The sequence below is a fragment of the Stigmatopora nigra genome, chromosome 11 (genome assembly GCF_051989575.1).
Source record: "Stigmatopora nigra isolate UIUO_SnigA chromosome 11, RoL_Snig_1.1, whole genome shotgun sequence".
In the NCBI taxonomy this organism is placed as follows: Eukaryota; Metazoa; Chordata; class Actinopteri; order Syngnathiformes; family Syngnathidae; genus Stigmatopora; species Stigmatopora nigra.
In genome coordinates, this window is record NC_135518.1 from 8,518,784 (window position 1) to 8,546,664 (window position 27,881).

The 27,881-nt window shown below is 39.1% G+C and overlaps 2 protein-coding genes and 2 long non-coding RNA genes across 15 annotated transcripts; 2 read left to right on the plus strand and 2 right to left on the minus strand.

Moving 5' to 3' along the window:
• Positions 1-78: 78 nt before the first annotated feature.
• Positions 79-3,399, plus strand: LOC144204713 (uncharacterized). Of its 5 annotated transcripts, none has more exons than XR_013327956.1 (6): positions 79-343; positions 426-595; positions 768-853; positions 2,509-2,805; positions 2,863-2,934; positions 2,999-3,399. It is a non-coding gene; the product is annotated as an uncharacterized LOC144204713 (long non-coding RNA). The 5 variants fall into 5 exon arrangements; XR_013327957.1 differs by having other exon boundaries at positions 83-343; positions 2,509-2,934; positions 2,999-3,155; positions 3,329-3,399; XR_013327955.1 differs by having other exon boundaries at positions 84-343; positions 2,509-2,934; positions 2,999-3,155; positions 3,232-3,399.
• Positions 3,400-4,570: 1,171 nt separating this feature from the next.
• Positions 4,571-6,668, minus strand: LOC144204013 (uncharacterized). 2 transcript variants are annotated; one of them, XR_013327809.1, is made up of 3 exons: positions 6,618-6,668; positions 4,725-4,800; positions 4,571-4,658 (listed from the first exon to the last, which is right to left on the minus strand). It is a non-coding gene; the product is annotated as an uncharacterized LOC144204013 (long non-coding RNA). The 2 variants fall into 2 exon arrangements; XR_013327810.1 differs by lacking the exon at positions 6,618-6,668 and adding an exon at positions 6,339-6,611.
• A 52-nt stretch (positions 6,669-6,720) lies between these two features.
• Positions 6,721-10,565, plus strand: prkra (protein kinase, interferon-inducible double stranded RNA dependent activator). Of its 5 annotated transcripts, none has more exons than XM_077727691.1 (8): positions 6,721-6,742; positions 7,114-7,213; positions 7,760-7,938; positions 8,016-8,097; positions 8,223-8,301; positions 8,712-8,829; positions 8,897-9,223; positions 9,775-10,565. In XM_077727691.1, exons 2-8 carry the CDS (start codon positions 7,167-7,169, stop codon positions 9,933-9,935), a joined length of 993 nt encoding a protein of 330 aa, XP_077583817.1. In that variant the 5' UTR covers positions 6,721-6,742; positions 7,114-7,166; the 3' UTR covers positions 9,936-10,565. The 5 variants fall into 5 exon arrangements, with proteins under 5 accessions (XP_077583817.1, XP_077583816.1, XP_077583815.1 ...); XM_077727690.1 differs by having other exon boundaries at positions 6,742-6,820; XM_077727694.1 differs by lacking the exon at positions 6,721-6,742 and having other exon boundaries at positions 6,961-7,213; positions 8,897-8,991; positions 9,061-9,223; positions 9,737-9,919.
• A 699-nt stretch (positions 10,566-11,264) lies between these two features.
• On the minus strand, positions 11,265-27,853 carry osbpl6 (oxysterol binding protein-like 6). 3 transcript variants are annotated; one of them, XM_077727686.1, is made up of 23 exons: positions 27,541-27,853; positions 23,039-23,240; positions 20,143-20,265; positions 19,775-19,828; positions 19,484-19,597; positions 19,225-19,395; positions 18,764-18,899; positions 18,529-18,632; positions 18,119-18,211; positions 17,626-17,794; positions 16,946-17,076; positions 15,912-16,019; positions 15,508-15,639; positions 14,971-15,058; positions 14,178-14,431; positions 13,953-14,090; positions 13,794-13,857; positions 13,569-13,647; positions 12,937-13,081; positions 12,725-12,869; positions 12,490-12,616; positions 12,287-12,409; positions 11,265-12,003 (listed from the first exon to the last, which is right to left on the minus strand). In XM_077727686.1, the coding sequence occupies exons 2-23, from the start codon at positions 23,183-23,185 to the stop codon at positions 11,871-11,873; spliced, it is 2,778 nt and encodes a 925-aa protein (XP_077583812.1). In that variant the 5' UTR covers positions 23,186-23,240; positions 27,541-27,853; the 3' UTR covers positions 11,265-11,870. The 3 variants fall into 3 exon arrangements, with proteins under 3 accessions (XP_077583812.1, XP_077583813.1, XP_077583814.1); XM_077727687.1 differs by lacking the exon at positions 18,119-18,211; XM_077727688.1 differs by lacking the exons at positions 23,039-23,240; positions 27,541-27,853 and adding an exon at positions 22,433-22,549.
• Between the last annotated feature and the right edge of the window lie 28 nt (positions 27,854-27,881).

The window sequence follows — 27,881 nt, forward strand, 5'->3', positions numbered from 1 at the left end:
AAATATATATCACCACGCGTTCTAGATGTGAAAAGTCAGACTCGCCAGGGTTTTTAACCAGCGGTCATCTTAAAGCAGTAATTTCAGGCGCGTTATCAATGCATACCTGTCAACTTGTACGTTTTACACGTATTTTATACGTTTTTTTTTATCATTTCAAATCATGTACGCCGTACACCGACTTTTGTACGGGGAAAATTTAAAAAATAATCGCCAATATTTATGAAAACCGATCTCAACAAGACCGTTTTGGCTAAAAATCCAGATAGTCTCGGAGCCAACGACGCTACTGTCATCGATCGTTACTATTGTCACGGTATACCAGCAAACATTATCCCCAAATGTATGTATTTTTTAGCGGTGCGTACGGCAATATCGATAAAGGATGACATGCGCATGCGTTTTTATGTGTCCTTTTTTAATAGGCGTGGTCGAGGCCAGAGTTCAAATAGCCGATGTCAAACGCCCCAATCCCTGATGATCCCGGAAGGAAGACGGGCGTGCGTGCACTGCGCTGCACTGCAGAGCAGCTCAAAAGTGACGATTTGCCGACGAAATCCTGCCAAACTTCTCACGGGACGATGCTGCACATTTGGTACATTGTCGTTTGGGGATTTCGAAGCCCCAGTTCTCGTCTTAAGAGTGATTCGTTGACGCGATGTAGCCCCATGTGTGTGCAGACAGCAAAATGTTTGCAAACAAATTGGCTACATTGCGTTACCGATCGCTCGCTGTTTAAAATGAAATAATTCCTTTGTGTGTTTCAGTCCCTCAACGAGCACCGAGTGCTGGGAAACAACAAGAATGTGGCCAAAACGACCAGAAAGGAGCAGCTTGTCGACGCCATAACAAAGTGAGTCATTTTTAAATAGTTCCGATCTTCTCTATCCGTGTAATCTTTAAACGCCAGCGTTCAGTGTTCAGGGCTTTGCGCAATTGGCTCGATTTTCATCATGATACATTCAAATTTTTTAAAATAACAAAACTGTGGATAATTCTCCCACACAAATGTCATTGGTGGATGTGTAAGGGAGTAACAGTAATCCCTCGATTATCGCGGTTAATGTAGACCAGATATGGCTGTGATAAATCGTAAAGTAGGCTCATCCCTATTGAAGTAAATAAAATAAAAAGATAATGTAGTGGCTTCTCTCATTATTCTGAACTTTCAAAAAACAAATCTGCCATGTAGTGGAACTGAACATAAAATAAATTATAAAATTTCAACCCCTTAACTTTTTAAAATAAAATAAAAAGATAATGTAGTGGCAAGTGAAGGAGTCTCTATGTGGCTTTTCACATTATTCTGAACTTAATAAAAAACAAATATGCCATGTAGTGTAACTGAACATAAAATAAATTATAAAATTTCAACCCCTTAACTTTTTAAAATAAAATAAAAAGATAATGTAGTGGCTTTTCTCATTATTCTGAACTTTCAAAAAAACAAATCTGCCATGTAGTGGAACTGAACATAAAATAAATTATAAAATTTCAACCCCTTAACTTTTTAAAATAAAATAAAAAGATAATGTAGTGGCAAGTGAAGGAGTCTCTATGTGGCTTTTCACATTATTCTGAACTTAATAAAAAACAAATATGCCATGTAGTGTAACTGAACATAAAATAAATTATAAAATTTCAACCCCTTAACTTTTTAAAATAAAATAAAAAGATAATGTAGTGGCAAGTGAAGGAGTCTCTTCCGCTTGTGAGTTTCTATGTGGCTTTTCACATTATTCTGAACTTAATAAAAAACAAATATGCCATGTAGTGTAACTGAACATAAAATAAATTATAAAATTTCAACCCCTTAACTTTTTAAAATAAAATAAAAAGATAATGTAGTGGCTTTTCTCATTATTCTAAACTTTCAAAAAAACAAATCTGCCATGTAGTGGAACTGAACATAAAATAAATTATAAAATTTCAACCCCTTAACTTTTTAAAATAAAATAAAAAGATAATGTAGTGGCAAGTGAAGGTGTAGCTTCCGCTTGTGAGTTTCCACATTATTCTGAACTTACAAAAAAACAAATAAAATTTCAGCCTAACTTTTTTTTAAAGGACTTGGACCTTTTTCATGTTAGTTTTGACGAAACAGATTTATTTAACAATAGTGCAGGTGTCATTTTTGACTCATTTAAATTTAACGAGAAAAACAATCTCTATGTATATTTATTTTTTTAAGAATGAATGGATTTGAAATAATTGACTGATAACTTGAGGCAGAAGTAGGCTTTATTTTAACCTTGTACGCCCCTGTCCAGTGTTTTCAAATTTCCCACCACATGATCAAGATCCCGATATATTTTCAGTCTTGACCGCAGACTGTCTAATATTGCCTTTTGATGTTTGGCGCTAGTCTGTACTTTAATCTATTGTGCCTTCACTCCTTTTTTGTTTTCCTGCCTATGTACAAATTGGCTCAGGCACAGGGCAGAACCAATCAGTTTTTTTTTCATTTAACTTTGTGTATTGACCCCCTTTTTTTTTTTTGTTTTCCAGAATCCACCCAAGGGGGAGCTGCTCCCCTGCCTTTATACAAATAGGCTCTGGCACCCCAATCTGAGTACTGACCCTTTTTTTGTTTTCCAGAAATTCTGAAAAACAAAAAAGGGGGTCAATACAGAGTTAAGTAAAAAAAACATTTCCAAGGTCTTACCTTTTATTTTGAAAATATACTTGTAGATTTGTTCTGCCTGAGCATATCTATGAGTTTTTTTCAAAATAAAAGGTAAGACCTTGCAAATGTTTTTTTTTACTTAACTCCACCCCACTCTATGACGTTTTTCAAAATAAAAGGTAAGTACTTGTTTTCTTAACTAACTTTGTGCCTTAACTCTTTTTTTTGTTTTCCAGAATTCCACAAGGGGACCTGATTTCTGTCTATGAACAGATAGGCTCAGACACCTTAATTTTTCAAAATAAAAGGTAAGCCCTTCTCATTGGTTTTTTATTTAACTCTGTGTACTGACCCCTTTTTTCTGTTTTCCAGAATTCCACCAGGGGGTGGAGAAGATTCGATTTTTTACGATGCTGGGCCACCAACGGGAACCAATCTACAAACTTTTTCAAAATAAAAGCTGGAGCTTTTATTTTCTGGATTTCCTGCTGGTGACAAGAGGAACTACTTCATCTTTTCAAAATAAAAGGTGAGCCCCTCTCATTGTTTTTTGAACTAACTGTGTACTAACCCCCCCTTTTCAGTTTTCGAATCTTCTCCACCAGGGGGTGGAGAAGATTCGATTTTTTACGATGCTGGACCACCAACGGGAACCAATCTACAAACTTTTTCAAAATAAAAGCTGACTTCCTGTTTTTCCAGATTTCCTGCTGGTGACTAGAGGAATTACTTCATTTTACTCATGTTTTCCAAAATAAAAGCTTTTAAATGTATGCATGTCTTTAACAAAAGATGCAAGTCACAATCAAAGTTTAAACATTTTATTTACAAGTAAACATTTTAACTTTGATATTACATTGAAATGTCAAATTTGAAAAAAAAAACACTTAGAAAATAAAATAAATGGGGATAAATGCTTAGAAAATAAAATTTAGAAAAAGGGGGGTTAAACACTTAGTAAAAAAAAATGGGAAAAGCAGGGGGGATAAACACTTAGTAAAAAAAATTTGGAAAAAGCAGGGGGATAAACACTTAGTAAAAAAAATTTGGAAAAAGCAGGGGGATAAACACTTAGTAAAAAAAATTTGGAAAAAGCAGGGGGATAAACACTTAGTAAAATTTTTTTGGAAAAAGCAGGGGGGATAAACACTTAGTAAAAAAAATTGGAAAAAGCAGGGGGGATAGACACTTAGTAAAAAAAATTGGAAAAAGCAGGGCGGATAGACACTTAGTAAAAAAAATTGGAAAAAGCAGGGCGGATAAACACTTAGTAAAAAAAATTTGGAAAAAGCAGGGGGATAAACACTTAGTAAAAAAATTTGGGAAAAGTAGGGGGGATAAACACTTAGTAAAAAAAATTGGGAATAGCAGGGGGGATAAATAATTAGTAAATAAAAGCGGGGGACAAACATTTAGAAAATAATTTGGAAAAAGCAGGGGGGATAAATATTTAGAAAATAATTTGGAAAAAGCAGGGGGGATAAATATTTAGAAAATAAAATTTCAAAAAAAGCAGGGGGATAAATACTTGGGGAATAAAATTTAAAATAAACTTCTTGAAAAAATTGGGGGGATAAACACTTGGAAAATAAAATTTAGAAGAAAAAACACTTGGAAAATAAAATTTAGAAGAAAAAACACTTGGAAAATAAAATTTAGAAGAAAAAACACTTGGAAAATAAAATTTAGAAGAAAAAACACTTGGAAAATAAAATTTAGAAGAAAAAACACTTGGAAAATAACATTTAGAAGAAAAAACACTTGGAAAATAAAATTTAGAAGAAAAAACACTTGGAAAATAAAATTTAGAAGAAAAAACACTGAAAATAAAATTTAGAAGAAAAAACACTTGGAATTCTTGCTCCAACATTAAATGACAACCTTCTTACCTTGAAGATCTATTCAAAAAGCGGTCTGTGGAAATGAATGGCCAGTGAAATGTCATCAGGATTTAGGCTTTTATTGAATTTGGATTTTCACAAATACACACACACACCATATGATGCAAGAGAGACATCTTCAAGTGGGCAACCTGCAAGAAAAATAGCAAACGTTAGAATATATAGAGACTGGAGATTCAACTTTTTTGTCGTTTTACCTTGATCAGTCCCAGTCAGTCTCCCCTTCTGTAACCTCAAGAGTGATCTAGGCACACAGAAAGCTGCATCTTGGTGCTAAACGGAGTAAAAATTGCACACAAAAAAAGCACAAGTTAGCATATATACAGACTAGAGATTCAACAGATAGGCTTAGTTATTTTTCTTTTTAATGGGAAGTAGTTTTAACTTGATTTAACCAAGGCATTTGGGGGTTGCCAACCAATTACAGCATAGAGAAATCTTAAAATCTTTAATAAACCATCAAGAAAAATAATGACAATAAGTTGGCGAGTGCTATTTCCCCTTTTCCAGACAAGGCGATTAAATATAGACCGAGGGTGTCAAACTCGGGTTGGTTCGCGGGCCGCAACAAGGTCAAATTGATTTCACGTGAGCTGTACTATTTTTAAAATATTTAGATTTTTTTTCTATTTAAATTGGATTAAAAAACAGCATCAAAATCCCTAAATATTCGGTTTTTTTATAGATTTAAACAAATGTTTGAGCTTTTATTTTCTTCATGAGGGAAAATATCTAGTAATAATTTGTTTTTCATTTCAAAAGGAAACAAAATATTTTGGGGAAAATGTTCAATATTAGCGTGGAAAACTATTTATAAATAAATGTATTTTTAGATTTTAAAATATGCTTTACTTAAACTTAAAAACACAAAGTAAAAATTGATTAAAAAAATACAATTATTGATTTAAAAAAGGGGATGACGTAATATAATAAACATGTATAATCTTCATTTAAACTTGATCCTAACAGAAAGTCAGCACTCATGATTTACTTAGGTGTCAAACATACGGCCCGCGGGCCAGATCCGGCCTGTCAGGTGGTTTAGTACGGCCTGGGGAAGAAAGCTGCATTGTATAAAAAAATATGAATTTTACAAAATTTGTAGTTCTTGTATTAGCCACTAGGTGGCAGTGTTTTAGTATATGCAGACAACAATTGCTGTGAAAGTTATTCATTTGTTCAAATTGCTTTCCAGATGTTGAAAAACTGTTTTTAAGTTCCACAAGGCTGGTACTAAACATTTTTGGAACATTGTTACCATTTCTGTGATCAGTTTTATGTACAACACTTAAATATATGTTTAATTGTGTAAAAGTGTTGTTAAAATTGCACATGATTTATGTTCTTATGTTATTCTCTTGTTCATAATGTAAAAGGAAAATTCTGCTAATAAACATTTTGATAATGTATATTCTCTGCACTAATTAGTATTAGTGACTAATACAAAGGAAAATAGTGGGCTTATTGTTAGTTCTATGTAATTTTGCAATGAGTTAACTGGTCCGCCCCGCTTGATCTCAAATTAAGCTGTATTCGGCCCGCAGACCAAAGGGAGTTTGACACCCCTGATTTACTTTCTCAGGCCGCACAAAATGACACGGTGGGCCAGATTTGGCCCACGGGCCGCTACTTTGACACCAGTGAGCCAGGAGAAAATTGGCTTAAATTTTGTATACTTTGATTTTTTTTTGTAAAAACAGAACAATTACAAATTGGGAACGGGTGTTTAGCACTCAGAATGAAAGCGATTACATGCAAAATAACAGGAACTAAGTCGTGCCCCTGGATGTCATTCTAGAGTTAACACTTACCCAGGAAACTGTCGCTTGATGTCTTGCATTGTTTGATTAAATTTAAAGTCTTGCTACACGACTCAATAATGGAGAGAAAATGGAGAACATGCTTTTTAAGTCAAATCGTAACGCTGACACTAATGCTGACTAGTAACATGTGGCACAAAGCTGGTCGAGAAAAGAAGCCCATACTTAAATTGTCGACGGTGTGTTAAACCTGGCATTAAACTAAGAAATTTGTTGGCGTTTTGGGCTCAATTAATTGCTGAAAAATCTCCCGATCGCGTGACGCCTTACCTGTTGGCGTGGAAAAAGCGTTCCAAAGAAAGAGTTACTGCGCATGCACTCAATTAAATCCTCTACGTCGACAATAGGCGTAACCACGCCCATATTGTCCCGTCACATTGAAAGTGGAAAAGATGGTGAGTTGCTTACCGCGCTGTTAAGAGGTGGTTTGTCCTCCCAACCCGTCTATGTTTAGAAGATGACGAAGAATAGTCGTGAGTTGTTTATTTATGAAAAAAAACAGTTTGCCACTCACAGCTATTTCTACCTAAACACTAAATTGATTCATGTTTAGCGACTATCGCACTGACACAAAATGGCCAACAAGCAATAACAGGTGCCCTGTTTGACTCAGCGTACTTTTCCCATCTAGGTCTATATACTTGTGATATTTATGGCGTAAACCACAATTAATTCTCTTTAGCAAATCACGCCGGGTTTCTTTCCAGTTGTATTTCTCCTGATATGCCAAGATGAACATGCCTTCATAAAGACTTTTTATTAATAGTGATTGAAGAAACAACAGATCCACGATCGTAGAGAGTGACAAAAGCCCAAAAAATGTCTCAGGAAATGTACCAGGCTGTGATCACATCCACCGACTCCAGGTCAGCCCCTTTAATATATACTAACTTTAATTTTGGTATAACGAAGTATACGACGTCCATGTGTCAGACAAATGCTTGACATCAGAATGACGATCAATGAGATCGTTTAAATTTACAATTGCACTTGCAAATTGTTGGTAATCAAGGCTATTTTTGTTCTGGGTATCTTTCAACTTTGAAAGGTTGTTGTTTCTGTAAAATGGTAGTGTCATAATTACAACCCCCCCCCCCCCCCCCCAAAAAAAAAGAAGATGCTTCACTTTGTTTTATAATTATGAGTTGGATACCACTTGATAGTTTTTTAAATTCACATCTAAAGTAGGCATGTAACGATATATCGATTCTTAGAGGTGTAGTTTTATGTTATGTTTCTTTAGTCTTGTAGATTTCTTAACCCTGTGATAAACAGCCATCTCCCAAACTATACAGACTGTATATCCACCACATTTAATCAATTGATCTTCCATTCCTAACTCTTATTTGTTTTCAATTTATGCATTTTCACTTTTGCATGGATCTTTCAAGTCTCCTTGTGATTCCACACAGCCAGAATAAAGACAAGGTCCCCAGCGGCGGCGCCGCCCCTAATACCCCAATCCAGATTCTGCACGAGTATGGCGTGAAACACGGCAAAATCCCCACCTACGTGCTTGAGAAATCCGAAGGGGAGGTTCACCAGCCTAACTTTGTGTTCAGCGTGACTGTTGGAGAAGTCTGCTGCAAAGGTAAACCTTGTGTGTGCTGCTTATGTAAAATACATACTGTTCTATATGATGACACATGATCCATTGCCATGTTCCAGGTGAAGGTTCCAGTAAAAAGGCAGCCAAACACGTAGCCGCTGAAGTTGCCCTGCGCAATCTTCAGGTGGACATCACTGACATGTAAGCCCATTTGTTAGTCATTCAATAATTTTTTTGCAGAGAGAGACGCTTTTGTGGATTTTGCCCCTTGTTCTTATGGTGAAAATGTGTTCGCAGTTGGTTAAATATCGGTGTTATTCCTACAGGAGCATTCCCATCAAGTCTGAGAGCAACAGTGTTGTACCAGAATCAAATGGCACATCAAACTCTGTGGGTACGCTGCAGGTAAGGAAGTCTTTTTAAAAAAAAGGTTATTAGAGTGTGGAAAATCTTAATGAACCCTTTATAGTGTGTGACTATAACTGTTTTTGGAAATAAAAAAGAAGGGAAAAAAAGACCTTGCACATATGTGCATGCAATGTCTCTTTTATAATTAATGGTGTATCTATATAGTTTTGTATTGTAATTATCATGGTTGAATTTGAAAAAAATATCTTTATTTGTAAAAGAATACATGATATAAATTAATCAAATGTCAATTAAAACAAAATGGATACAATTAAAAGAAATAAAAAAACCATAGTCATTGCCTCCCATAACACACACACACACTGCATTTATTTCTTTTTATTTTTTGAAATTTCATACTCTCATAGTCTACCATTGACAACGATCTGTGTCCTCGCCTCTTCTAGGAGTTGTGCTTGCAGAGAGGCTGGCGTCTCCCTGACTACACAATGCTGACGGAGACTGGTCCACCACACGAGCCAGAATTCACCTTCACCTGCACAGTGGAATCCCTGTCAGAGACAGGTAAGACACGCGTCATCATGTCAGGGGACCACTCGGCTCTATCAGCCTTTTTTTTTTTTATCAACAGCTTCCGGAATTTCCAAAAAAGCTGCAAAGAAAGCAGCCGCCGACAAGATGGTGGCAAAACTTCAAAGTCTGTCAGGCTCCACTGAAATCACATGGGTGGGTCAATTGTTACTCGTTCGACTTGAGGCGTTAATGAGTGATCTTGACTCGTTTTTGTCTTGTCAGACGCCCAAACCGTGGGTCCGATTTGAAAACCTCAAGAACTCGTCAGCTGAGAAGATCTCTCTCCTGAGGAGGAACCCACTCAGTATTCCCAACATGGATTACATTCAGATGCTGGCCGAGCTGTCGGCAGAGCAGAAATTTGACGTCGCTTACTCGGATATCGGTAAGTGTTTGCCAACTGTGAATGTCATATTGTCACTTTTCAAGCTAAATGGCTAATCACCAAGATGTCATTGACATAGCATTTCTTTCAGAAAAAAATGGCCATTTTATTTTTATAATGTATTTTCCTCAGTTTTGCTTTTAATGAAGCACAGTGTTAAAGTGCTGCTATGTTGTATGAGAAGAAAATTTGGGCATATTTTGCCATATTCACCTGCCAATATTGAATCAATATATTTAGAAATATACAAATCTTTTAATTTTCACAGGCAATAACATTTTGAGTATAAGATGACTAAAACTAGACTAAACCTTATTGTGTATTCATTCATCAACTAAAACTAGACAAAGACTAACATATTTTCAAATGACCAACACTAACGCCGTGTTTCTGTCCAAAAGACTGAGTGAGACTAAGGCAAAAATGAAAATGGCTGGCAAAAAAACAATACTGTCTGTTGTCTTGGCAAATCATTCATGTAGAAAGCTGTTTGTTTCCATGGCAACTCATCAGCGAAAGCATCTCTGAGGAAGAATGACTGTGTTCCGCAGATGAGTTGACTGCTAACGGGCAATACCAGTGCCTTGTGGAGCTGTCCACCTACCCCGTCACCGTGTGCCACGGCACGGGCATCTCCTGCACTAACGCACATCACGCTGCTGCACACAACGCCCTCCAGTACGTCAAAATCGTGGCCTCGTCGTCCAAGTAAAACCCACCAACTGGACCAGATGGTACATTTTAAAACAAATAAACCGGAACCCCCTAGGATATTAGGACATTCGTGTATCAAGGAAATTCTTTCATTCATTTATTTCTGTCTTAAAAAAAACTACTGGTGTATATTCCACGCATCTGTGTACCACAACGGAAAATAAAACTCTTCAATGGAATAAAGCGCTTTTTTCAGCACACACTTGACAAGGAAGCAAGTAACGAGAAGGTGTTATATGTCAAAAGATAATGGAAAAAGTTAGGTGAAATGATCCACACGCCAAAGGTCCGGTTTTATTCGTACAAGCACTAGGTAGCAGCAGTGTACAGTGTCGATGGAAAGATATGTACTTTGTTTCAATTGCACTTTTTATAGACAGTACCATTAGGAAACCGAGCGGACGCGATCTGGCCCATGACAAGAACAGAACCTTTTGATAAGGCTTCTGCAACAATCATTGGCAGGCGACACATGCAGGCGGAACTATAGACGGAGGGCTGGTTTTACTTTCCTTTCCATTTTTTTCCCCCTAAAGAGCGTCATGTCGCTACAGTAAATGGAAAGATGGGGCTCATTTTCTAGATGTACTGTAGTATATTTACACTTCCTCCAGAGTTGTATGGCAGATGAGCATTTACTGTGTGTGGATGTCAATCTACTGTCCGACATGTTTGGCAAGAACTCATTTTTTAGCTTCAATATCATTAAACTTCCTATTACCAGCAAGTGTGTGTTTGTGTCATTCTTAAATGTGTTAAGGCACAGCAAGTGAAACTAAACTGGAATAGTTGGGGGGAAATAGAGACAGAATAACGGACTGTTTTCTCTACTAGCATCGGCGTTAAAAGAGCAGTTGTATGTGTAAATATTTAAATTGCTAGTTATGGATTCAGCTTTAAAATAATAACATCTGCTCTTATATCAGGATGTTGTATTTTCCTTGAATGTGCAGCAGGGGTCTCTGCCTTCTTATGGTAGATTAAGTAGCTGCCTGGACATGACTGACTGACTGTACACTATATGGATGGAAGGTCTTTTGTAATTACTATTGGGGAGTTTGAGTCTCACACCAAAGCTTTTGGGTTAGAGGGGTCCAGATGTATCCATGTTTTTTTCTTTCTGTAGGTGCTTAAACCATTGCCAAGAGTCCTTGAAGCATGTTGATAAACTATCATCGAGACAAAAATCCAATGAATAGCTTTAGGCATGGGAAATAAAGCTATTTGTTCAATCTGAATCGATATGGTGATAATTTCAGCACAATCGTCTCACTTGATTGCAATGGAAAATGTTGATCAATCATAGATCCAATGTTTAACCACCAACAATTGTTAAAATGACTCTTTATGGCTTGAATTGTATGTGACAGGGTTAAATGTGCACAGTAAATCATATTGAAATCAGTCAAAGGGCCTCGACTTCAAGCAGACGTTGAAAGATGTCGCTGATATGGCCCCGATCGAGTTCCTAACTGAAAACCCAGTGTTTTTTACAACAGACATAGTTAAAATTTGATTGGGGGCAGGGATTGGAAGTTACAAGCAGAGAGTGAAGAAACATTGTTGTAACTAACATGTTGTCAAATAAGTGTGTGCTCTGTGACAAAGAGCCATGCAGTTTGACGAGTTATTACTCATCACAAACTGTATTAAAAGGCAAAAAATAAATAAAATCTGATGAGATATTTTATAAAAATACCTATTTCTCTACAACCTTAACGATGTATTAAATATGGCCAGGTGCCATTGAAAGCTCTCTAAGCATGCACGTGGTCGTAGCTATGTATGGGCGTCCGTGTTTAAGGCCGACTGGGGAGTCGTTTAAATAGCTGAAGAAAGGTCTAGGTGGGACTCGTAAGCACGACGGAGTAAGGTGCTCCCTCCAATTGCGGCGTGGCCCATTGCAGGATCCCTCACGTCCAAATGCGTTATTTTAGTGTTTCTTTTCACCAATGTGCCACAGGTTCACTGTCTGTTCCATGTTGATAAATCCAGGGTTTTTCCGCAGCTCCCAGTATGTGTTGTTAGAGACCCATCGTTCCCTGTGATTAGTGTCAACCACCTTCCTGCAACAAGAAAAGTCAAGTGGAGTATCAAAAATAATGAAATATGCATTGGCGGTCATTCAAGGCAATAGATGTATTTTGCAGACCTTTAATGAAAAAAGGATGGAGAAAAAAAGCTCAGTTTTTGTTGTCGTTTAGTTTCAACTTTGTTGGATGTTTTGTGTATTTTTTAATGAAACTACTCTTAAAAGGGCTAAATTGTCAATCGTAAATTAACATAAAAAATGGAAATGAACATGGAAGCTATGGCACTTTGAATGAGTGTGCATAGTTCATGTCTTACTTGAAGAAACACGGCTCCTGTTTGACATTATTCTCTTCATTCCACTTCCTCCTGGTCCTCTGCAAGTCTTCGATTCGCTGTTTCTCGGAGGCAGCCAGCTCCACGTTTCCCTCTTCGAGGTGTCTATTGTGTGGTAGAGCACACATTTATTGACTAACATTTCCCACCGCTTTGCAGAGTTTGCTCGTCGGTGCGCCCGTGACCTTTGATCGGGTCTGAAGCGTGCGTCCGTTCGCGGCAGGACGTCCTTCAACTCGGGACAGAGCTCGTTGAGTTCAGTGGCAAACCTAGTGAAGCCGTAGTATAGCTCGTAGTTTGTCGGCATGGAGCCTGGAGGAAATGCAACACCATCAAATGTTCAGTAGGAGTCGGGAAAGAGAACTGCTGCAAAATCCATGAGAAATTGACAGCCTCTCCAAAAAGTTTGACGATGCTTACCCGGTCTCCAGATACATTTGGCAGAAGGTGGGACGCCGCAGTATAGTCCTTCGTGCCATTTCCCGAAAAGCCTGTGGATAACTTTCCCTTCTTGGTCCATTACAAATCCTTGAATCTCGTTCACATTCGAACTCCAGTAGTTGCCCTAAAAGAAGTATAATCACTATTCAGTGTATGTAGTCCAGGTGAGCCAGCTTGAAACTTGTAATTACCTTGACAAAAGTGAGTTTGCAGAGACAAGCGCTGCTTTTCGTGTTTCTGATGGTGATCTCGCCATAGTGTTCGATCCAACGCCGGCCGCTAAGGATGTTGTGCACGCATGTGGTGACTTTGTTCCATTCGTAGTGATCTGCAAACCTGATCATTAAAAACAATGAAAAATGGATATTTTCATCCATTCAGCCTTAAGTTAGGTCAATTGAGATCTTTTCAATGGCACCTTGTTTACAAAAAAACAATGTACAGACATTACAACCTAATCAAGGCTCACAATCACATATAGACTGCAAAACACCTAAAATTGAGTTTTTAAAGTCATTTAAATATATTCTAAATAGTATAATATAATGTAATATGGAAGTGTTTAATGAATCTGTAGAAAGATGTTTCAGATGAGGTTGTGTATTCAATTCAATAGCTCTACATTTTAAAATTCATGCATTAATTATATTCAGAGGTAAAAATAGTTGCACCACTAGAGGCTTATTACTCCCACAACTGTGCATATCGGATGTTTGCAATGCAGTCTATGGAGCTGTGAAGACTTGAATCCAAACCACATAGAAAAATAGACCATGTCGGACTGCTGTGTTATGGTTTTTCTTTGACCCAATATGAATGTTACCTTGGAAGCACAAGGCTCACTGTCCCCACTGGTAATATCTCCATGGATTTTCCCCAGAATTTGTTTTTCCATCTGACATCTATGGGAAGAAAAATAGTGAAGCATTAGTGTATGAGAATCCAAATGCATCATACTCTGGATCGAGGACTAGTAATGTCCCGAGACTAGCCAGGGCTAATCTATATTATCAGTGAAAATGTCCCATTTAGTGTAGTGCAGAACTACCTTGCCAGAAGCTAAAGTTCTTGGATTCACAGTGGCAGGCGGAGATGGGAGGGTGGTGGCTGACCTTGAGAAAAGAAATCAAAATTGACATTGTCAACCTGAACTATACAAAATGGGAAATGTCCATTTGTGAATGTGAAGCTTTGCAAGTGACTGTACCTGTTCAGAGAAAAAACAGAAACCCTTGTCTTCTCGTATACATTCGTATGTCTCTCCAAGGAGGGGGTTAAATGGCTTACTTCCGGCTCTGTAGTAGGTGGACGAGTATCCTGAGACAGCAAAGGCAGCCACTAGAACCTGTCAGAAGCAAAACAATGCCACTATTGACAGCAAGCAGAAGGCAGTGGTCTCTCGTCATCACCGGCAGGCTTAAAAGAGTTTTACCATGCGTTCAAATGGGTCCTCCGTTTCGGAAGCCTTGTCCAGCAGCTCGCTGTACTCTAGCTCTTCGCACATGCGCTGCAGCGTATTGAGAGGCTCATTGAGCTCAACGGGCATGGAGACTTTGGACAGGTCCTTGCCGATGTTGTTACGCAAGATGTTCCACAGGTTGATGTTGCCAGTGTCGGGACACGGTGCCGGTAGGCAGTTCCGCCGCCCGTTGCGGAAGGCGCACCCGGCAAAGTCTCCGTTGGCCACTGAGAAGTGAAAACATCTCATGAGGCTTTTTGCTTTAGGGATGCCTTTGGGATGCTGTTTAATCATAGTATTGTTATTTTGATTTGAGTCAATAATTAACCTTAAATTCTCAAGATTGTCAATGGCAACATTTCTGTCATCAAAATAATGTTAATAATTGAACATCTCAATGAAATTCATACATATTAAAATTCCCCCACATGTAAAATATTACATCTCACCATACAATGAATGTACACGTCAGATATAGTTATTCCAAAGACATGACTACTAAGGAGCTACCGCTGATGCTGCGTCTAAGGTAGTGTGGGATTTGACAGAGATGAAAGAGGGAGATCCCACCCCTCCCACACATAAATCCCAAGAAAAGATCTTGGCACAGAGCAGCCAAGCAAAGTCCCACCACGACGATAAATGAGATCTCCAAGCGTGAGTCAGTGTTTCGCTTTCTCAGAGTCCTCCGTCACATTATTTTGTTCAATTTCTGACTCAAAACTGGAATAGAAGTTGGCGACGGCGCCCAGCCAGGTAGACCTACTTTGTCTGGAGACGTTATCGGTCACGCTGGCGTTGTCCTCCGAGATATTATCGCTCACGTCACTGACGTATGACTCATCATCTGAACCCTGAAAGGACACAGGTTTTTAGGAAAGACTCAGGATAGAGTCTGATGCAAAATGCAGCCAGGTTTGGCTATGAGTGGAAGAAACGCGCCATTTTTTTTTTGGATTAGTTGACTGATTAGTTCTAAGGTCTGTAGCCAACAATGGTAGCCAAAGACTTGAGAGTCTGATATGAGTGGATGATTCTGAGGATCACAGTGTCTGTAAACCATTATTAACATAGTTGTAGACTAATGGATTAATTGGCGGCGCTATGGTAATTTTTTTTAAACAGCTAAAAGCTTAATTTTACGAAAATGTAATGGAACTAAAACAGCCAAGGAGGTATGTATGTCTCCCCTCCAATTAGCAAGCAGCTCCTCTATGATGGAGTTTCTGTTAAATCCACTATTTTAACCTCTTGAGCTGCTCTCATTAGTTGCAAAGCGGTTCGCCTTCGAGTCTCAAAATACCTCATTCTCTGACGAGCTGGCTGACAGGAGCACTTCCTGGGCATCAAAGAACTCAGAGACGGACTCCGACATGGACAGTCGGCTCTCATTAGACGCTTGCTGAGTCAGCGGGATCCCCATCTGCTCAGCAACCTGCCCAGAAAACACATGCAAACGTGAATTAATTTGATGGCGAGCTTCCATCCCTTTCTAATGACTAATTTTACTGTAATATTTATGTCAGCATCTGCACTGAATAATGACCACTTAAAACAGAATGGAGACTGATGAAAAATACATCTGTCTGTATGGCCGTTGATCAATAAGGCAGAAAAGCGATCATGCAACTACTACCTTGTCACCCTGTTGTTCCATCAATAGAGGAGCTCTAAATTAGCGTTGTCATAATGAAAACAGTTGCCTACCTCGTCAGTAGTGGAGATGATATTCACACTGACAACCTGTTCTGACAGGACAGACTCTGAGTGGATGCGGTTCAGTCTGGTTCGAAGTTCTGCGTTTTGAGACACGGCCTTGGGGGGAAAATGAATTAGGTTGTTGTGGTATTCATATTTCATTTTTTTTTAATTCAGTCATTTCAACACTAGTTCTTCATTGCAAAATTTCAGGTTTGCAATTTACCCAGGGTAATGGAAACTCAGTATCAGATTGTTTTAGTGCCCTTGAAGTAGAACTTCTGTTGATATCAAAGCTAGATCAGTGCAAGTAACTTAACTTTAATTTATCAAGTACTGAATCATATGCTGCATGTGAAGGTTCCTGGGTACTGCGACATATCCCTCTTGTCTGGAGGCGACCAACCCAGTAAAGTACCGATGCGTTTCCTTATATCTGAGAGCCACGACCAGGGTATACTGCAGGTCACATCATCCCGTAATGTTGTGTATTATGTCAAAAAGCAGCCATAGTCTGCCAATTTCCGAGCTACCCGAGTGAAACGGCCAACATGAAAACACAATGAAAGCTAAAGTGATATTGATTTGGGTCCACTGAAGTGTTAAAATGTAACTGTATAGTGACGGTTGTCTATCATTTTCCCTCAGGGCTGTTTGCCAAGAAATGTGACCTCCAGCTCTTGAACAGTGTTGTCATATAAGCTAAGCTTTTAACTAGGAAGAATGCAAAACCAATTTAGCCATTGTGATGAAACGAGTGAGGAATAGTCCAATTACAGTAAGTCACTGGGGCAGAGAAGGAAGGTCTAAGAAGAAGCAATTTAATGAAGTCTTTTCGTTACCAATTATCGTGAGAAAAGATGATTGAACGTCAACCTTCTCACACATCACTTTGTGAATAAACATAATGAACAGTGGTTAAAACTGTAGTGGTAGTATACATGTTTAAATTGGAGGTATTTTGTCAGCACTTTCTTGGCTAATCAGTGTCATACTAAGCAGACAGACACCTTTGCGCATTGAGATGAGGTCAAGCTTATTACCTGTGACAGAGACTTCCTGAGGGAATTGATCTGGGATGATTGGTGGGTCTGATCCTGGTCAGACAGGATTTGCTTGATCTTTTCTTTCTCTATGGCTACTGTGTTGAAGGCCGACTTGAGCAGTGTGTGGACTGCGCATAAACAGAAGGACACAAAAAAAATGGTGATCGTTCACGCGGCACAATTCTTTGACGTCAGCTGCTTTGAATCTAGTGTACCGTTCTTAAAACACATTACATAAGTGTAAGCATGAGGGGTAGTATAATGTTAGCTAACACACTGTTGGTTGGAGTTCTACAAAATGCAAGTTTCGTAGGCGTTGATGTGTCATGATGTAAAATAACTTTACGAGGGTGCGGAGGGATAACAGAGGGACGCCGTTGATGGCTGCACTATTATATAATGGAGCAATGCCTCCGAGCTTTTGCTTGCGGTCCACTGCAGCTGCACGGCATCACACATGTGAAACGCCTCACTGTTCACTGCCCCTCTACATAAAAGTAAGTACCCACATACATAGATGATAAAAGTTTGACCCATGCACTCATCACCTTACGTTCCATTGATTTCAACCATGCTATTTTGTTATTTAGATAAGCCCTGTGACTGACTTCAATAGGCTCTATCAAAGTTATGGCAAAATCATTGAAAGCCCATATTTTGCATGTTTGGATGCTGACCTTTTTGGGCAATGGTGCAGAATTCCTCTTGCAGTTTAATGTAGTCACTGGTACACTCTACGCTGTCCACCAGCCGAGAGACAGGAGCTTGAAAGTCCCCCATCTCGGCGCAGAGGTTAGGGTTGGATGAGTGGAGGCGAATAGGCGACATGCTGGATGACAGCGGGACCTAAAGAGAGATGATGATGCGTGTTAATCAACCGAGAAGTGTAATCATGTCGAGAGCTAGCGTACGTAGTCATTCTATGGAAGTCATTCATCCTTGAGACCCTTGAAAAGCATGTGTATGAAAAGGATGTTTTTTTTTTTATGAAGCACGCAATGAATGAAACAAATGAGATAAAATATGGGCAAAAATATACACAAATGAAAAACAAGCAGGGAAGACCAATAATACAAGGAAGGCAAAATACAGTATAATTATCATTACATATAGCCGAGACTCTTGACCTCTTTGTGTATGTGACGTAGAGCAAAATAACAGAAGTGGTACCTGAAGCTGGAATTTGGCATCTTTGCCAACACTTTTTGTCCTCCATCTTCTGTTCAAGCGTTTTTCTTTCTTTGACAATTCTACACAAGCAGTCTATGTGGCAAATGTGAATCACAGTATGCAATAGAGGGGTTAATAAGACAGAACAATCACACCAAAGCAAAAGTGGGTGTATAAATTGACTGATAAAAATCAGACAACATTCCAACAAATGAGAAGCAAATGAAATTCTATGGAAAATGCGATGGGTGGCAGGGGAAGCATAAGCACACTTTTGTCCTTGTGAGAATACAAAGCACTACTTACACTTTCTCAAACTGTCACACTTTTGTTTTATGAACTAGCAATTAAGTCTGAGCTCCATTATTCAGTGCATGTAGGTATTGTAACTATACGTTTATGCTTTCCACCTGTATATCTGCAAAGTTGGGTGCCGACTGAGTCCTTTGTAGAATCTCCAAACTCTGCAATAGACCACTCAACTCGGTCAGGTTGGACTGGCATCTGGCAAGATCTGAAATTATTCATGTTCAGATTCTGATTACTTTGAAATGGTATCATTGGAGATCATTTTTGGACGCACTTTTGAGGATAGTTATAAGAAATTTGGAATCTCGCTGCATGAATGGAGTCAAAGGAACGCACCTTCTGCGCATTTGTCCATCTCTTCGGATTCCTGCAGCCAGGCAGCCACCTTGCTTTGACCGTTGCTGTAGGAGACAGGCAGGCTGCTGCTTGTAGGGACTGGTGTTTGCCATGGCAACCCACACGGTTTAGCTTGCTTTAAAAGGATACAGGGACAGTTTTGAAAAAAGCAACTCCAGAATTCAAAATATTCACATTTCCACTAGCAATAGACCTCTAATTTTTATAATGAATTGGAGCTGGCAGGAAAACATTAATTCTGCTGACAGGTTTTGTCTTGACAAATTAACTGAGCAGATGCACAAATGTTCATTATCTGAAATTTTGATTTAGGGATTATAGAAGATAGTAAGTAGGAGGTAATGGGGTGTTTTCTAGCCACCCAAAGACGGTTACTATTCACTCCACATTTAAGACTCACTGCGAACCATTTGCTTCAGTTTATGTCTCAAGAGACATACCTTGGCGTCATGTCCAATATTTGAAGCGGCTTGTGGCGACTCTGCAACCACTGATGGAGGGAATGTCCGCATGGAGGGGTCCCGAGGAGATCGTACGATCTCGTTCTGTCGGTAAAGACGGTGATATCGCAACCTGGACACCCATACGTCAAAGATTTCCTGTGGTTTGACCTACCAAGTAACATGAACAATTATGGTTTATTTGACCTTGGTTATCTCCTTAGTCAATACTGAAATGACAATATTGACATTGCGCTACCTTGAGATGATAGATATGCTCCTCAGTGTCCAGGTCAATACGACGAGCTTTCTTTTTGATGGACATCACAGAGAGGCCCACGTCAATGCTGCCATGCAGTTTGCCTTTCTGGATCTGGGACACGTTGATTCAAGTTGAGATTCATACTCTTCATGAATGATTTAGCAATATAATTTATCAAGATGCTTCCATTTTGGCATAACACACACAAAGTCTTGAAAATATTACAAGCGAATCATTGTTGCCATGCTGGCCTGCTTGTGCCTGAGGGTTTGAGTCAGGGTTACTTACATCAATGGGGGACTTGGAATATTTCAGGATACCATTGTCCAAAACGAAAAATCGCTGCAAAGGGAAATAATAACTACGTGTTAGTTGATGAAAACAATAGGGAAGAAATATGACTGTTAATCCCAAGTGAGGAATTGTGTTTGTGCCTGCAATAACTTGAATCCAAATGTGTTGTTTTTGAAGTGGTGCATTTTGTGATGGCTAGGGACTTATTTGGACTTGTGTGAAACAAAATGTAACAGCTAAATGTAGACCGAAAATCTCTCTTTTCTGGAGCAGCAATGATTCCAATCTGAGACTTCTATAAGTTGTTGATTGGAAGTGTTTTTGCTTTTGTTGTTGGGACAAAAGCTGCCAATTGGGCTTACCTTGTGCCAGCCTTTCAGCGGCCATTTTCGCTTCTTCAGCATAAACCCTTCATGTTTATCTGGCCTCTGAACATTGCTTTGACCGATTCTCAGCCCCTCGATGATTTCCCAGCTGTCTGTCTCCTGAAGTGGAACAAAACAATGTATTGTCAGAAATCATCTGCTTGTTCTTCCAGACGAAAAAGAGACAGACCACATGAACAAATTGGGGGGGGGGGGGGGGGGGGGCACCTCCTGCGCAACGTGAAATGGAGGAAACCCTTCAGTCGTCTCTCTTACATAATGTTTGTACTGCCTTTTATCTCATCCCTCATGTGCTCCGAGTATTTCCCCTCCATTATCTTTCTCCCGACTATGCTCTTCTTGCCTTTAGTGGGCCTGTAAATCAAAGTGACATCTCTAGGCCAAAGATAAGGCAAGGTCAGGCAAGGAAGGGTATTATGACCCCACTGCCCAGCTGGAAGGGCCTTTAAGAATTTACCACAAGTAGGGAGTCCCAACGTGGGACTCTGGGGATGACCCTTGTGAATTACAGTCACTCACCAGACTATTGGGGTCACAAAAGATACAGCAAGATCTGCATCCAAACCTGGCAGCTTATGCACTGAACAAAGCAATTGGCTTGTTTTTTCTTGTCTGGGCAACAATGAAATGGAAAATGCTACTTGGTAGTTTTTTTTTTCTTTGTCTGTTTACATTTTGTGTCGCATTATACCTAAAGTCTGATGATTGGTTAGAAGGCTGTTGTGCAAAGGTGAGCCCTTTAGGGAAAGCCCAGAGATGGGGGTTGGCGATAAAAGGTCATTCATAGGAAGCATGAGTGGGCATACTAAAGAGCTTGGCTCGATGGCTTTGCGGTCACATTACAGATTTTGAGCTAGTAAACTAGCTTATTTACTGAGCTTTTCTATGCTTTCCTCCTATTCTTTGACCCGAAAGCAAAAAATGTACAAAGCCACTTTGATTTCCTGCACTCTGTTCACTTTTATTGATCCCACTGCAGAATAATTTAAACCAGAATCAGTGACCAAGTTTGGCTTTCTTACATCTAAATAGCTTAGTTTCTTGTTTTTGTTCCACTTAATGATATGATATCTATGTGAGAAACAATATTTGGTTGGTGTTGTGGAAACAGAATTGTCTAATCCATTCTTTTCATTCACAACCCTCAGAGAGTATCATAAACGTGTTCATCCCTGCAATGAATCAACCTATTACAAAAAGACTTTCACTAGGCAAGGACAAGCACTCCTTCTGGACATGTTAAGCTAAATCAGCACTATAAATATCAGTGCAGCGCCCCACTTCTGATGGCTTTTACTTGCGCACATCTGCTTCTACAATGCCAGCTGAGGAGTACACGTCCCTGAGTCTGAGGACGTGCCAATAAGACTTGCTAAAGACATTTCAATCGTTCCAAACTATTCAACGCACAAGAACATTACAGAGAAACCCCCCCCAGATCCTCTTCTTTTCAGCGAACAATGCATCCTTTGTGCATGTCAAAGAGGCACACAATACAGTAGTAATACAAAGTCTCTGCTAAAGATATGCTGACATTTATGTCCATGTTATGCATGACATGTCTTTTTGATAGTTGAGAAGATAACATGCAACACCCCCAAAAAGTGTTAACATATGAGCCAGCTAGTGCTCACTTGGGTAGTAATACTTGATTGCTCTTTGCAGTGTCTGCAAAGTGAACAGTAGCTGTCAGCAAACAGGGACTGTGTCAAGTATTGATTTGAAAATGGAAGCCATCAAGGAAAATGTTAAGCTATCAATTTTCGGACCCGAGCCAAATTAGCATAACCCTTTCCAAGAAGATACAAAAACGGCTTAGTTGTCCTTGCAACTTTCAGAATGGTTATGTTCAAAAGCCATAATATCCTTAGCATTGGGAATTTAATGTCATTTTTTTAATTTAACATTTCAATTGATTTAGTGACAAATATGTGGAAGAAATGTAGTACATAAACTTCCTTATTGTACATGGATCGACTGCAGGAACCCTTCTATACTATTTTGTAAAGGTTGAGGATTTCTGCTCCTCTTTAATGTTATTTTAAGCAATAAATAGGAAATGTGGGTGTTGCTTGATGGACTACTTCACCATTTTAACCTGGAATATATTGTTATCATGAGCCATTAAGAAACACTGAAGAGGGGAGGAGGATGTTTAACTCTCTGCACCAACTCTTATGAAACCAACTCCTTTTCCCATTAGAGCACTCCAACAAGAACAAAAGCTTCCAGACAGCATACCACAGTGTGCCACAAGAGTACCAACCTCCACCGGTTCCCTCATAAAACATTCAGCAATGGGAAAGTAGTAGAGTCATGGCTTCCATTTTCATTCTTCTTTAGGCAGTGGTAAAATGCATTAGGGGAAGCCGGGAGAGTCAAAATGGTTTTCTTCATGTGGAGCTTCCAAAATTTGATCAGATTTGACCTTTGATTTTTATCTCAAAAGAATAACACGCAAAATTGGCTTTGCATAAATGCCTGCTACAAAAGTTTGATTTTTCAATGATGCATAGTCATAGCAAGCCTTTCTCAAAGAACAGATTAATTTTCAAGACACCTAAAATGGAGTGAAAATTATACCGTGCATCCTGAGCTTTTGTTCCTTAGCATTTTTTTTTTTTACCACTGACCCCATGTCAATTGGCAAGTTTTGGGCAAGGGAATGATAGGCTTAAAGAAATTGCAAAGCTTAAGCTTCAAAATGATGATGACCTTATGTCTGTCCGAAGGATCCCGGAAGCTTAAAAGGGAAAAAAAACTCTATAGTGGCCATTGGAATGTTTTGTATTACCCATTGAATTGGAACTTGGTATTTTTTGGGGTCACTTGTAACCGTTTCCGTGCTTTTTGAGCTTGGAAAATATTGTACCTGCCGGCTGTCACGCTGCGACGATGATGAAGATGAAGCACTCTTGTGCACTGGTGTGGAGGTCTTGTTGAGCATCACAGAGCTCCTATCTTCTGAACTCATGGCCCGGCCATGGGCGCCTCGGTGTGAGTGCTGGGAGTGAGACATGGTAAAAGGTTGTAGGCTTTGCAGATTAGCTGGTTACCTGATGATTGATCGTCATCTGAAACATAAGAGGGAGACAATTTATAGCGTTAAAAAATATGCAGTGCTTGTATTTTTGGGCTATTGGTACCATGTTGGTGTTCTGTCCTGGTCAGTTCTTGTTTTGGCCCTGAGATACAGGTGTTATTGAAATTTCACACATTTCTGCGGTCCATTTGTTAGCTCACTGTTCTGCTTGTTTGTATTCAAGATAACTCAAGAACAAAAGAATATTGAATTTGTTTCATATTTTTGTGTATTCATATAATTATTGTGAATGATGCCCATTTCAAGGAATCAGATAATCCCTGCCAGATTGCCCAATTGTAGTCTAAATTAGTATTTTTGCTGTGAGCTGTATGTTGTTCTTTACTGCTTAGAGGTATAAAAAGAAAAATGTCTCAAACCAAGTAAACACATTAACAATCCTGCCAACACAATTTATGTTGAACCTCCTCAACACTGTTACGAACAAACCGATTGGATGGATGTTTTCTGGCCAATGCGCCTGACAATAAATCTCGGATTATTGTGAGACAGATCAGTATGACCAGCAAATGCGCAATCACATGATCAATTCATGTCATTCTAGTAGTTAATCAGATCAGCTAAAACTATTCTAAATCTGTATTTATTTTAAGGCGGATACAAAAAAAAGGATAGATCAGAACTGTCACTAGTATATTACGATTTGATGCCAAATTCTATTTTAGTTATATTATAGTTGCAAGTCATCAAAAGGAAAATCATTTTACAAATACACTTATTCAAGATACATGGACACACAATACACAATCAAAAAGCAAATTGAATCAAAATGAATCAAGACGTTTCAATAGTCTCCAGTTGCTACTAATCTGTTTTAAGACAGTTAAGCATCCACTTTCGGATGATCTTAATTTGTCTCCCTGAATATACATACTTCAATTGGATTTTCCCTTTTGTGAGAGTAAAATTAATGACTTCGATTAAAGCTTTGGGCTGTATGGTTGGATAACATCAGCATAATAAACTCTAATCACATCCAGCTTTATGAAATTAAAATGGCACATCCTTCATTTGCTGACAGTAAGTTATCACACTAGTACTGTATAGAAAGACCCAGTGGTTTTAACACTATGGGGAAACTCCAGTCCACTAAACAACTCTGTACACCTCAGCATTACGCACTCAACTATGCACTACACTCACACACAATAATGTATTATTCAAGTCCTTTAACAATGTCCCCATCTCCTTAACTGTCTAAAGCCAACTAAGATCTCAGCTAGGGCACGGCAAGATTGCAAGTCTTGTCACATTTTGCTGTACTATAGTATACTGCTAAGCCTATTTAAAAGAACCACACAAGGAAGTGGAATTGAGTGCTTTAACGTGATAATCAACTGCTCAACTTTAGATTAAATAGAGGACAAAACATATGAATTAATAGTGCACATGTTCCTAGATTAGATGCCAGAAAGCTCTTTTTACAGGCAAGATTACTTCTATTACAGCTATTGACTGCCCAAGGTGGTGATACATGTCCTATTTTAACTGGGAGTGTTGGCAGAGAATAATCAATAATCAGTGAGGAAAAAGGTTAGGTGTAAAGCTTTGTGGTTTTAAGGCAAGCAGGTGCAGAAAACCAGGTAATCTCAATTAATGGGGGGTAAAAAAATAAGGCAGAAAGTGGACACTTTCATATTGTTTGCTTTGACTAGGCGAGATGGCTTTCCCGTATGAAGATAGGTGCCATGTGAGGGACTCGGCTCAACACTTGATTAGTCATGAGGTTAATCTCCTAAATCCAGTCTCCGTGATTATGGTGCTCTGTGAGAACAGGGACAAAGCTACCGTCACCAAATGCAGTAGCTGCACTACAGTAACTAAACACGGGTGACTAGGAACTTATACTAATGTACCTATATTCCATCAGATAGTGCACGGGTTCATTTTCATTTAATTTTCAATTTATCCTTTGAATTAATGTCAAAAATAGACCCTAGACCGGATATAAAATTTCACATTCAAGACAAAAAAAATAACACTATAGCAAGGACATAATCTTCAACCACTAATACACACTCACGGCTCCACAAAGGGTTAACTATCAAATTTACAAAACTCGTAATGCAACTGCATCAATATTTTAGAGTTCATGTCCTTCAAAATTAGCCATGTTACCCACGTTTGTGTGACATATGGATAATGTTAATTTTCACTGTTCGGAGTAGAACTACGATACATCTAATATTAACATTTGGAGCTGGTGATAATACAGAACGGAAATGGGTCATGTGAGTTGGAAGAGAGCCGACCCCCTCTGCCTTGTTTCCTCTTTTTTTTTAGTTGTCTGCGTGGCCATGTTTTCGAAAACAAAAAAACATTCAACAAAGTGAATGTTGCACCTTCCGCTGTGCATGGAAATGTTATTTCTGTCAGAACAGTCATAGAAGATGAACATAAACCTTTAAGTATAAGCATAATACCGACAACCTCAATTGAACTACAATCTCACAACATAATGGTTGCCAATACTGTCCTTTATTAAAGCATAGAATGAGCAATTGAAATACCTCCAAAATCCTCTCAGCCCAATAAATTTGGGAAAAAAATAACAACTGAAGACTGAAATTCTATTATAATAATCTCAGTAATAATACTGCCATTCCCCCATCTAAAGTTTTTTTTTTATAACACAAAGGTGCCGCAAACTGATTAATTGACATCGAAAACTCATAGTAATTTCAGCCTGTGCATCTGATCGTTGATGTTTTAACTGAAACATAATTACCTAACATAATTATGTAGTAAATCAATTAAAGGCCTTTCAATGGAATCATTGCAGAATATTGTATCCTTTTCCAAAGAATCCATAATGCAATATACATCATGAAATATTTGCCATCCTTCAAAAAATCCCTATCCCCCACCTAGAAATACTTTTCTAGACCCGCCCCTGTTTTCTTCATATTTCATCATATCCATGACAACTGGAAGGGCAAAAAAAAGTATCTCAGCCCATCACCTTCCCTGTTGGACCATCGCGGTCTTGATCTGTGACGACGAATGAATTTTCAACTTAACTGGCCAATAATGTACACGGATCAAAAGAGTAGACAAGACAGGAAGGGCAGCGATGGGGTGTTACATCTCATTCAAGTGCCGCTCATCTTTTTTCCTAACAACAGTGACTGGACAGAGCCAGCTGATCCTGGGCTGCATTCATTACATCATCTGAGTAGAAGCTGTTTAACTCTGAAATGATTTTGGGGCACTTGAGGGAGGAAAAAAAGAGTGAATAAGAAACTTAATCTTTGCGGGGGAAAATTATAGTCGGGAAACTGCATGGAGTCTCTTAGGCGGTGAATATGACAAACTGAGGCAAAAGAGAGATCGTTAAAGATGAGTCATAGTGCTGTTCAAAAACAGACTGGTTATTGTTTTCATTTTAGAGAGATGGAAGAAGAGAATGTGCAAAAAGATTATTCAAATGGGATTCATACAGGGCACTTTTCAAGAACCCAAAACTGTGATTTAGTTATTGATATGCAAATGACAGGAATATTCTTCACAATACAATTCTGATAGAAGCAGGGTCGATATGCATGAGAAGTGATGAGGACGTCTTCAACTTTAGGGTTTTTCAGCAAGGCCAAAGGAAGCCAGTGTTGCAACCGCAAAAACTGCCAAATACTCTCCACTTACTTCTGCTTATCATGAATTAATTCACACGATTTGATGCCATTTTAAACACCTGCAAAGTCACTGGCTGACCTTGGCCATTAAACCTGGCAGGTATTGTGGAGCAATCTCATCAACTTGGACAACTTTCTCTTTGGGCGAACTGCCAACCTCCCCAATATGGGTGGAGTATTAAGAATAAATAACATTTAAAGTCCATAACACTTTGGAGGGGGGAAAATCGAAGTTGAAGAAAATTGTTAAAACTTGCTGTTTAGCTGACATTAATAGTTTACATCAACTGATGCCATGCCTGGATGCTTTACTGCTCCTTCCCCTGGCATCCCTAATTTGTGGGCTCCTAAAAATAAGCAAATGCGGATCCGAGCAAGTCAGCGAATAGAAAAGGCAAAGCTAATAAACTGACGACAGTTTCCAGATGCTAGTTATGTGGTGTTCATATCTGCTCGGTCCTCAGTGGTCCACTCCGGATGCAAATGCATGAATAAGGATGCTCGGGTCTCTCCGACTGGGAAGATGGACACAACACAGCAGTATGCCTCAAATAAATAAAAAAAACTGCCTTCTGTTGCAATCTGCCATTTCTCAAGTGATCGCACAGTCAGCCAGTCAAAAAAAGCTTATTGCCTTACCACAGAAACGGTGGTGTAACGACCATGTCTTGACAGTTCTTGGCGCAGGGAACAATTGAGCTGCTCTCTCTTTCTCTCTCTCTCTCTCTCCCCTGCCTGGGAGCGATGGACGACTTATCAAACGGAAGCCGTTGTAGCCCAAGTCTACTTCCAAAACGTCAATAGATCGCAGCGGACATGTTTTGCGCGTAGGCCACGACACAGTGGGAAGTCAGAAAAAAGTGCTGTGGTTGCCTCTTTCCTTGTGTGGGAGTTGCGATGCTCGGCTCAGCTCGGCTCTGCTCGGATCGACTCGGCCGCACTCGGCTAAGCTCCGCCCTGCAGCAGGATTCACTTTGAGT

Coding starts and splice junctions, on each gene's coding strand:
- prkra (XM_077727691.1), top strand. CDS start 7,167: ATGTCTCAGGAAATGTACCAGGCTGTGATCACATCCACCGACTCCAG. Junction 7,939..8,015: donor TGGAGAAGTCTGCTGCAAAG/GTAAACCTTGTG, acceptor GCCATGTTCCAG/GTGAAGGTTCCAGTAAAAAG. Junction 8,830..8,896: donor GGAATCCCTGTCAGAGACAG/GTAAGACACGCG, acceptor TTTTATCAACAG/CTTCCGGAATTTCCAAAAAA.
- osbpl6 (XM_077727686.1), bottom strand. CDS start 23,185: ATGTCTCACTCCCAGCACTCACACCGAGGCGCCCATGGCCGGGCCATG. Junction 20,266..23,038: donor CGCAGCGTGACAGCCGGCAG/GTACAATATTTT, acceptor GTTCCACTTCAG/GAGACAGACAGCTGGGAAAT. Junction 19,396..19,483: donor AGCATATCTATCATCTCAAG/GTAGCGCAATGT, acceptor GTTACTTGGTAG/GTCAAACCACAGGAAATCTT.